Below are 11,346 nucleotides of genomic sequence, written 5' to 3'. Positions count from 1 at the left end.
AATTTATAGTAAAAACAAGACGCAGGGCAGCAAACACTGAACACAGAAATGGGGGCATTTTGCATTCATCTTCCAGTAAATGTCTGTGATTTCAGTGCCTGGAGGATGGGGGTTTACTGGTTTCCAAGTGATTCAAAATACGGGACTTCAAGTCCTTCACTGCCTTTACTTAACAAGTTGCCGAGTTCTTAGTTAACTGGTATGTAGAAGAAATGGGGTGAGTAAGACTAACAGACACCGGCTGCTAGAGGCGTCTCTGAGCATGCTTGACCGCTGTACGTGACAGCAGAAGGGGGAAGGGGCAAGAAGGCTTTTCATCTTCAAGATATCAAACTGCTGTAATTTGATCTGGAGCTCACAGTGGAGGTAAGGGTCGAAACTCCATCAAGGGGCAATCTCAGTGAATTTTCTTCTCTAGAGGGGTTTGGATGGTTAGGCCACAATTCTCTGGCTCCCTTGAAAAGCAACACACCAAAAACTTAATACCCTTTATAAACTAGAAGTCACGCGTGCAAGAAAGCACAATACGAATGCCGTCATTTATTAAAATGTGTATTTATTCCATAGCCTACTTTGTATGGGGCTGTGGCCTCTTAATTATTGGATAATCTAGGTACTCGTTTTTTTAGACTAGTCATTTCGACTCCGATTCTTCCATGAACTTGGCGACTGCGTCTGTCTTAAAGGACCCAAATTATGCTTATCGTAAAATAACCCCCCAAATATGCACACACACAATCTTTTAACACTCAGTAAAAGAAAACCCCATCCTCACATATGCAGACTAGAGGTTCATTTTTAAGCAGAAGTTTCAAATATACAAAAGAATCAGGAGAAAAAAAAAAAAAAAGAATCCTAGGTGACAAATTCTTCTCACGTTTAAGATAACAAAGATCTATTTGGGGGGGCAAGTACACAAACATGGCATGGGTTTGAATTCAGGCTGAGCAGTCTTGCCAGACAGAAGGTCCTACAGGAGTGAAAACACTGTTACTCAGTGTGTCAGTGGCTGAAGTCAATGTGGGGGGCATAGGAACCTAGTGTTCTTTAAATCTCAGTTGATACAAATAACCCTCAGTATTGCAACCCTTTCTAAACACTGAAAAAAAAAAATATTAGTATAACACTGCATTGAAGGAAGGTTTGAAAACTAGGAGCATGACACAATTGAGTTTGGCTAATTTGGGATCCAAAATACTTAATTTGGTCTGAGACAAAAGCCAACTGATATGGTAAATCAATCCAAACGTAGTAAAAGTAGACAGTGACTAACTAACTACGAGAAGTTTCGTTTAGCGGGCTTGGTTTGGTTTTTCTTATTTGGTTGGAGGTAGACACATTTTTAAAAAGCATTTTAGAGCAACTGAAGTTGAGGAATATGACCTTTTCTCAGCTCCAGACACGGATCCACCATATCCCACCTGGTCTAAAGAAGTTTTGGATTTCTCATAGGTGAAAGCTAAAAACCAGGGTTATCCTAACACCTAACAAAAACACGTGGGTAAGACACTGAATGATGGGCAGGACACATTTGGAAATTCTCCACACTGTAAGAAAACTACAAATATGCAGGTAAGGACAAACAAGATCTTGGTCTTGTTTAAATACCAAAAAAAAAAAAAAAAAAAAAAAAAAAAAAAAAAAAAAAAAAAAGCAAAACAAAACAAAAATCAAGCCAAATCCTATAGTTGAGACCCTACTATGAGCGACAACAGATCTTCATTTGTATAATTAACATGAAGTTTCTTACACTTCCCACTTAGTTTTTAATTTATGACAAGACACTGCTAAGTTTCAGACAAAATATATATATACATGTATATATATATATATATTTTTTTTAAATCTTTACAATAAATCAAGATGTTGGAGCTTACACAGAGCACATTTTAGTTTATTTAGGTACTCAATTCCAGCTCGCTCAGATGCAAAACCCTGGTAACAGTGTGTACGAAGTCTTCTCTTTGCTTTTTATAATTTTAAAGCAAATAATACATTTGACTGTATTTAAGAGTCTGTGCAAATAATCCTTCAGAAGAAATATCCAAGATTCTGTTTGCAGAGGTCATTCCATCTCTCAAAGGTGATTCGGTGAGTTCCTTTTTCTGCAGATAAAGTGCTCCTGTCCAGCAGAACCCCAAGCCTTCCAGCGTCCAAGAACTTCGTTTTGGGGTCAGACCCCGTCATACGAACTCCAGCTTCCCGTGCCCGCTGTACATGCCCCAGTGCACGAGCGAGAGGATCTTGTCGTTGCTGAGGTCCGCTTGTCTCATCTTGTCACAGGTCAGACAGCAGTTCTCGTGGCCGCTCACGGGCACCATGCACTCCAAGTCTACCTTGGCCACCTGCCCCTTCTTGGAATGGTGTCCGTGGAAGCTGTAGTGCAAACGGGACAGCATCTGCTGCCGCTGATCCTGCAGTCTCTTGTTCTCACTCCGGAGCATCCTCAAGGCCAGCATGATCAGCAACACCAGAATGAGGCCGCCGGCGATGGGCACGGCGATCACGGCCGCCCGGAACCACAGCTCTTTGGAGGACGTCAGCTCCTGTACTTTGGTGATCAGGTTCCTGCCGCCGTCGTGCTGATAGCGGTTTCCTCGTCCTAGAGCAACACAAACGCGTGAGCAGACTGCGGTTACGCCCTCCCACCGGGACTTACGATCATCTATCCATCTGCAACGAGCCACCCCGTGAGAAAGCAGCTTACGGTGAAATCAACACTATTTACAAATGACACTCTGCCCAGCGGTGCAAAGATCGGCTTCCGAGAACAGTCTGTGTAGGGACTGTCGTTCCTGAACAGGAAGGGTCTTCTGGGTCTTCCAAAAGTGGAAAAGCCAGGCAAAACCCATCATGCAGACAGACATCTCAAGCTCAGGCAGACACAAAAGCTACTCAACAGAGATGCATCTTCGCATCCACAGCCAGGCCTCTCCCCCTGGTGTCTCTACTTACATTAACAACAAAATCAATAGCAGACATACAAGTCCTGGCCGCCGCGAGCCAGATGAGGCCGTCGTGCTGGTCCGAGGGGGCTTCTACCTACCTGAGGCTTCCCCCTTGGGAGGGGCGAGCACATCGTGCAGCCCTCGGTAATTGCACATGTCTTCGTGACAGCATTCCAATGTGGGCACGGCGGTGCCAGAGTGGTTTCGGGCCTGTTTGGCTTGGCAGAGGTCTGCTGTGCTTGCGAGAGAGTCCAGGCAGCCATGGGTGAGCGGGGAGTTTGTGTTCTGAGGATCGAGAAGCCTCGAAAAGCAGGCGTTCAGCTCGGATTTACACATATAGCCGGTCGCCACGCAGTGAGCAGCATCACAGTAGCATCTGATTTCACCTGAAGACAATGAGAAATTGCGTCACGCGCCTTCCTGAGCCCAGATCAAGCCTCCACCTGGGCAACTGCTCAAGTTCAAAGGCATGAACTTCTGGATATTCAGCTGAGCGCCAGCAGTGGCAGCCCAGGGCAGACTTGGGAGAGCCCTGGGTGCAAGAAACGTACTAATCCCAACTGCAGAGAATCAGAGTTCAATTGCGATTTCTGAGGAGTTAGCGGGTTAATTCAAAATATTACTTCTGGATCTGAAGGAAAAGAATCATCACAAGAAATTCTCCTACCGTAAGGTGAATTACACTGTTTATTCATTTTAATCCTACGTGACCATACAACATAAAAATGCCCGGCTTTTTTATTTTGTCAGTATAAATATTTGATCGGAACTACTGAATTGTTTACTACCTTAAAGGGCTGTGCCAAGATTTAAGAGCTTTAGCTAACACCTTATAAAGTTATTAACTAGAAACACAACAATCTAGAAATCGCTCCGGTCAGGAGGTTTTAAAACTATGAAACTGGGCAGGTATTTGCAACCTCTCCAGAAAAGGCAAACTTTGCCTATAAAGATCTTTTCATGCAGAGGAGCTTTTAGTCAGTATATTGTAAAACAGGAACTAGGCAGTTTACAATTAGTGGTTTGCTTGCCAAAGTCAATTTCTTTCAGCCCAAATGGAAAGTCATAAAACTGGGGGCGGGGGCGGGTGAGGAGGGGAGGCGGGTGTAAAAGCTAACTTCTCCTCCCCTTAACTCCCCAGTTTTACATGTAATTCAACATGGGATCTAAAAGGGGAAACACTGAAACTGAAAATCCTCTGCCGGTTGAATGAAAAATCCTTAAGGAAACCTCAAATTTTTCTCCAGGAAGGGATTACAAGTTTCCTTTATAAAACTTATTTGGGGAGTTGCAAGTCGCTGGTAACATTTTGCTGCATGCATGCTTCTGAGGCTTCTAGCATCCTCCTCTAGCTGAAATGATCTGGGTCTTAGAGAGATCACCAATAGTACATCTGACCCCGTGGGCTCTGGTCACTGTCAGATGCCACAACTAATGTTAATGTAAAAAGAACTGAGGCACACACCTTTTCCCAGCTCCCCGATGAGAAGCTCTAGTAGTTACTGAAACCCCGGCTCTGAAATTAAACACCAGGGACTGTGGTTTTATAGACCTCTTCCTACCCTCTCCTTTCTTCCTCCTCCTCCTCTCTGCGAATGAGAACGCCTGAGTGAGGTGTCTCATTTAATTATCTGTCCAAATTCCAGGCCACTGTATGGTATGCTCGGGTTTTCATCAGATGCTAATGCTTTCGTTCTTTAAAAACAAAACAAAACAAAACAAAACAAAACAACAACAAAAAAAAACGCCTTCCAGCTAATCACAGATCTCTGGCAATTTGAGTTTAACTGTCCAAAGCTGGAGGTCCTGCTCTAGCCTCAGTTGGCGAGCTCCCTGGTCTGTCCCACTCTGGGCCGAAGTCCCTTCTCCAGGAAGACCTTCAAGTTGGAACCTTGCTTTTTAAGATTTTTTTTTTAATTTATTTGACAGACAGAACACAAGTAGGCAGAGAGGCAGGCAGAGAGAGGGAGGAGGAGGAGGAGGCAGGCTCCCTGCTGAGCAGAGAGCCTGACTCGGGACTTGATCCCAGGACCCCGAGATCACGACCTGAGCCGAATGCAGAGTCCTTAACCATTGAGCCACCCAGGCGCCCCAAACCTTGCTTTTTAGAGGTTCTCTCTCCTCTTTCCAAGCTTACTCGATGCTTTGCACAAAGCTCACCAGTCTTATGTGGTGATGACTACGTATCCCTAGCCTGACAAATTCCACCAACAGATTTAAAGTAGAAATAAAACTGCTTCCTCCTCTCTCTCTGCCTGCCTCTATGCCTACTTGTGATTTCTCTCTGTCAAATAAATAAATAAAATCTTAAAAAAAAAAAGGGGGGGGGCGCCTGGGTGGCTCAGTGGGTTAAGCCGCTGCCTTCGGCTCAGGTCATGATCCCAGGTCCTGGGTTCGAGCCCCACATCGGGCTTTCTGCTCAGCAGAGAGCCTGCTTCCTCCTCTCTCTCTGCCTGCCTCTCTGCCTACTTGTGATTTCTCTCTGTCAAATAAATAAATAAAATCTTAAAAAAAAAATAAAGTAGAAATAAAACAGATTCAAAGTCCATTTTGATCCCATGCACCTCAAACCCAGTGCAGAAAAAGAGCACTGAATGAAAAAAGAAAAAAAGAGTAAAATGTTTATGAGAGCCTATTTAAAATACTGTATTTTCAATGACCTAAAACAGTCTAATAAAATTTTGACAGGTAACTACGAAAGTTCTAACAACTTTTTTTTTTAATTGGAGCCACATTTCAACAAGTTGAATGGACTTTTGTATTACTGTATTAAAACTGTATTTCTGTCGTTTCATAAAGTTTCTTCCTGTGGCATGCAAAAGGCCCAGAAAGGGGAATGGTATTTGGAAACAGTGAACAATGCTCTTCTGTTTCCCCCCCTTTCTTGTTACTGTATGTAGTGATTAAACAAAAATGTCTGCTTTAGTCAAGATGGCTACAGGAGAGACTGCTGGCTTCTTTTAAAGCTTTTGAAGTCCGCAGCAGTCAGAAATCTCTGATCCCCTAATTATATCATTATCAGGCACATAGTTTCGGTATCTGTGACTTCATGTCAGCCTCAGTCCCTCCCTGCTCTGCCGGCCTTTGATAGGGCCAGGAGGCTCCCCTCTGCAGGCTACCAGGGCTGTTATTTAGGGTTAATTACACCCTTCCTTTCAAAATAAATAAATACCGTAGCACAGCATCCTTCTGGGCTAGCTTATCCTTTAACCTCATGCCTGCTACATGGCAATTACAGAAGGGGGGGGGGGTGAGTGCAAAAGCTAAATAACGCTTCCCATTTTAAAAAAGAGAAAAATTATCTGTTCGGAGAACAGTAAGGAGAGTTCATGGCGGGGGAGGCGGGGGAATCCTTGAAATCTAGGAGTTTGGGTTATTTCAACCTAAAAGGCGAGAGACTGCAGGGAGCAAAAAGAAACCGACCTTTTTCTTTCTTTTCTTTTTTTTCCCCCGGTAGTAGTGTAAACCCTGAGGGGAGTGGGCCCACCCCTCCCAGCCCGCGAAGCCACCCGTCAGACTCCTGCACACGGAGACACACTTGGGGCACCTCCTTTCTCACACTCGCGGGCTCACAAAGACACTGAGAGACACACATGGACGTACAAGCCCGGACGGAGTCACACTTGGGGACGGGCGCCGACCGTCCGCACTCCGGCCTCGCACGGCGGCCCGCAGGGTCGGGGGTTCGGCGCGGCCACCCCCAGCCGCGGGGTGCGGAGGGCGGCTGCGTCCCCGCGCGCACCACGGCCCCGCTTCCCGGCTGCAGACGTCCAGGAAAGTTCGCCGCGGACAGACTTACAACAACATTTTGACAACCACTTGCCCCGAGGTCTGACTCCACCTCCACGCGCCGGCCCCGGGACACCCGAGGGGGGGGGGGGGCGGCCGCGAAGCCACCGCCGCGACTTCTAAGAACAGGCAACTTGTCGCGACCTGCGGGCTCCAGCGCGGGAGGAAGCCTCGCCCGCTGCTAACAAAGCCTTGGCAGCCGCCTTCAAAAGCCCGCGGCAGCGGCTGCCCCGGGACCCCCGCGCGCCCCTCCCCGGAGAGCCCGCGCCTCGGCCGGCCGGCGGGCACCCACCTTTGGTGAGCAGCACGGCCATGGCGCAGAGTTCGAGCTGCAGCCAGATGAAGATGTAGCTGGAATGGCGATCCATTGACGCCCCCCACGGCCGCGGCGCCCCCGCCGGCTCCCGGAGCCGCGGCGCAACTGCAGCCTACGGCTCCCGGAGCGCGCAGGGCATGGGGGCTCCCCGGGGCGGCGGGAGCCGTCAGCGACCGGGCGAGGAGCCGGGCCGCGGCCGGAGCATGGAGCGCGGCTGGAGGGGCGCCGAGCAGCCCAGAGGACTTCCGCGGCCCGACTCCGCGGCCACCGGGGGCCCTTCGCTCGGTCGGCGCCGCAGTGCCAGGTGGGCTATGGGCCTCGCTCCCCCTCGGCCGGCCACTCCGCGAAGGAAGAAGCTCCCAGAGCGTGCGCCCAGACCGCCAGCCGCGAGCTCCAGCTTGCGCCCGCCTCTCCCGGCCCTGATCCGCGCCGGTAAATAGCGCCCGGCGCCTGGAGCCGGCCAGACGCCGCCCCGCCCCCGGGCCCGCCCCTGGCCCCGCCCCGGCAGCACCGGCGCCGCCCGATTGGCCGCCAGGCTCCAGTCGATCATCTCCGCAGCCAGGAGGCGGGCCCAGAGGGGGGCCGGGTGGGACCTGCCCCGCGGCTACTAGCGGCGCCGGCGTCTGGGGCTGCGGGCGGGGAGGCTGTCGTCTCCCGCGCTCCCCCTCGCGGAGGCCTGCGCGTCGGTGACCTTCGCGAGGCGCGGGTCGATCCCGGCCGCCGGGTCTCTGGCACTCGCCTCCGGGACCTTCACAACTCAGACTTGGGCCGGCGTCCCCCATCCCCTGGCTACTTTCTTGTTGCCCCCGAAACGCGCAAGGGACCGAGGGGTCGCTAGCGGAAGGCCTCCTGGGCCACGCTGCGCGCTCTAGGAACCCCAGGGACAAGTGGCGGTCCCCCGGCGTGCGCCATCTGCCACGGCGCCCCTGTCGAGCCCTGGGGGCTCGCGTGTGGCCGAGAAGGGGGTTTCGTCGGGGAGCCCGGAAGGGGGGCGGCCGGGGGCGGGGGTCTGCTTTCAGCCTTCTCCCCCATCTCCCTCTCGGCGCATCCGCCTTGAGCAGCCCGCCCTCTGATCAATAAAGCCCAGACAGACAGACTGTTGATCAGTGGGGGCCGCTAAGTTCTCCTGGGGAGACAGGGGACGAGGAGCCGGCTAGAGACACTTAACGAAAATTAGCAAATCCAAAAGCACCCGGCGCCAGCGAGACGACACAGGCCGAGACTGACACTCAATTAACTACCCCCCAAACAATCGCAGGCAAACACACCGGCTGACCCTGATCAATATCAGCCCCGCAGTGATCTCCTTTCTGAGATACTAATTCATTTATTAGGACTTGCAGGGCTGCCGGCCCCCAACGTAACCAAAGGCAGCCCTGGAGGTTTTGCTATTGTTGTGTTATGTTTTCTTTTGTTTTTACTTTTTGGAGGCTAAATTCAACTTAAAATCTTATCTGCGGGAATGCTCTTGTATCGTTTCCTCCCATAACCTGAGATTAACAAAAGTCCACCGTTTGAGAAATTTCCTTTTAGGATCAGCCAACATTTCCCTACCAGATAAAATGTCAAGGGGTGGCGGGAAGAGGAAAAGAAAAGCATTTAATGCTAAGGTGACAGATGTGAAGTTAAATCCCTTTGGACCATGGTACAGCAATGAGCTCTGAGGCTAAGAAAAAAAAATCCATGTCTGGAGGACCAAAAATCAAGGTGAACCCAGTAAATTAAAGTTGAAAGTCCCCAGAGGACACAGGATACAGTTAATGAAATTGCCCTTAAAAATGTTTATATGCAGAAAGAAGAAAATAATTTCATGAATTGATGCTCTGCCCATTACTTCACTAGATCAAAATTGCATCTACAAGGATGGGAGAGAACACTGAGTGGACCTTTTAAGAGGAAGTTAAACTGGTTAGGGCACCAGGTAAACAACAGGTATCTCTCAAGTGGTGGGCTGACCCTTGGTCCTGAGGAGGACTTTGATTAGAACTTCCTGACTTGGGATTCTTCGATAAATTAACAGTTCTAAGGGGCTCACGCAGACAATACTTCTCATGTAATGACACACTCTTTTTTAACTCTAGAGAGTCAATTATTAGCTGAAAGGAAACCTCTAGAGCATATTCATTCAACTATCTCGAAGCGCCCACTATAGGCCAGACTCTGGGGTTGTAAAGCTGTCAGAAGCTAAACAGTAAATCACAAACAATGCAGTGGGACGATGATAGAGATTTATGTGCATAATGTTAGATGCACAAAGAAGAGATAACTAGCCCAGGAAGGTACAGAAGTCTGGATGGTCAGCCGGAAGCAGTGACATCCGGCATGACTCCTAAAGAAAAAAGAGAAGACGGTTACAAGCATAGAAGACCACAGGAACTTAGGTGTGACATTTATTGATTGTGTTGGGGGATGTGGGTGGTCAGTAGGGGATGGGGAGATGGGACTGCAAGTCGTTTTTTGTTGCTGGAGCATAAAATGTGAAGCAAGGAGCAGGCAGAGGTGCATCAGAAAATAATGATACTTACTGGTAATGCAGATAAATACTTGTTTAAAAGAAGGCAGTGTGGGGGATGGGTTGATGAAAGTTGTATTGCAGGAAACACTTTCTGAGTGCCTTCCCAGCCCACTTCAGAGGAACATCTGCTTTCTCTGGAGGGCGCACTGGAGCCAGACTGGGGGCCTCTGCCCCTCTGGCCATAGGTAGTCACATGACCCTAGCTGGGCCAATGAAGTACTCTCTTCTGGGTGGTTGGCCAGAGATGCTGTCCATTCCTAGAGGTCAATTCACAGGTGACGTTCAAATTCAGAGTCCACCCATCTGCCAAGAAAGAGAAAAACGACAAACATGTAAGTCCAAATGGATTCCTAGTCACTTGGTGTCACTTCGGTTCCTTATTAAGGTTAACTGAGGCGCCTTAATAAGTTCCCCTTTTTACTTAAGATTCTTTTTTTTTTTCTAAATGATATTTATTTGACACAGAGAGAGAGATCACAAGTAGGCAGAGAGGCAGGCAGAGAGAGAGGGGGAAGCAGGCTCCCTGCTGAGCAGAGAGCCCAACGCGGGGCTCCATCCAGGACCCTGAGACCATGACCCGAGCCGAAGGCAGAAGCTTTAACCCACTGAGCCACCCAGGCGCCCTTTACTTAAGATTACTTAAGAAAGTCTGTACTTTCACCCAAAGGATCCAAACTATGATACTTGTATTTTATTGAATTAATTTTTATTTTTATCACTCTAGGATGAATACATTTTTGTTCCAAACACGATTCAGAATAAGAGTTTATGATCCATCCCTCAGACAATGACTTCAACTCTTTTGTTTATTATTATTAGTTTAATGGGCAGACTTTTTAAATGGCCAGAAATTAGTTTGAAGAGAAACAAGTCTGTACTTTGTCTAATGGTTTTGCAGCAGACATGGGCTTTTCAACTAAGTGAATGAGAGTGTTTGAATCCATGTGGAAAGTCAAAATTGGTTTATGGATAATATGTCAATTATGAGGCCATTTTAATAGTTGAGAGAATAGGTAACAATTTTAATTCAATTTAAGACTCAAGGAAATTGCTTCTTTATGGAATTTTACTTGCGTTTTGTACCTAACTTAGTTATTACTTTCCGACACATAGGTTGGTAAGTAGAAAATAGTAAAAGCTAGTATCTTTTGGATATTTAAATTAAGAAAGGGAATCAATGACCAAATTTCTTTTTACTCTTAGGAAAGGAATTCTGAATACAGAAGCTGAAACCAGCTACCTGTACCTAAGAACAGAATGCTGATTCTGGGCCTGACTGAAATAATTAAACATAATAGTTTAATATTATTACTTTCAAAGAGTGTTGTAGATATGTTTTGTCCTCAGACATATATGGATATGTATTATATATAGTATATATAATGTATATAATCACAACACACCACTGTGACATAATTTTATGGTTGCTGTACACCACAGAATGACTAAATTTTATTTTTTTTATAAATAACAAAAAGGGGGGTGGTTTATGTCCAACCCATTTTGTTAACAAAGATGTAAATACCAATCTCCACTTACTCAAATGATGCTGTTCCCCAAGTTACATGTGATCCCCATTTTCAGCAATGCCTCTCTCTTCATAATGCAGATGAAAAATAACTCGGGACATTTTGTTCGGAGAGAAACAGTTGTGTTCAGGTTCCTGGCTAGCACGCAAAAAACTCTTAGAATCTAGGGATAGAATCTAACATTTCTGCCTGTTATACAAATCGTCTACCAACTAACAATCCACAGAGGTTAGATAACACTCTGAATTC

The 11,346-nt window shown here is 47.5% G+C and overlaps 1 protein-coding gene across 1 annotated transcript; it reads right to left on the bottom strand.

The window, feature by feature from the left end:
• Positions 1–1,617: 1,617 nt before the first annotated feature.
• BAMBI (BMP and activin membrane bound inhibitor) lies at positions 1,618–7,159 on the bottom strand. The gene is made up of 3 exons (XM_047742895.1): positions 7,030–7,159; positions 3,047–3,334; positions 1,618–2,602 (listed from the first exon to the last, which is right to left on the bottom strand). Exons 1-3 carry the CDS (start codon positions 7,103–7,105, stop codon positions 2,184–2,186), a joined length of 783 nt encoding a protein of 260 aa, XP_047598851.1. The 5' UTR covers positions 7,106–7,159; the 3' UTR covers positions 1,618–2,183.
• Positions 7,160–11,346: the final 4,187 nt, after the last annotated feature.

The sequence above is a fragment of the Lutra lutra genome, chromosome 8 (assembly GCF_902655055.1).
Source record: "Lutra lutra chromosome 8, mLutLut1.2, whole genome shotgun sequence".
Lineage (NCBI taxonomy): Eukaryota > Metazoa > Chordata > Mammalia > Carnivora > Mustelidae > Lutra > Lutra lutra.
Note: the sequence above shows the minus strand (reverse complement) of the source record. Positions and strands in the feature narration are given on the sequence as shown.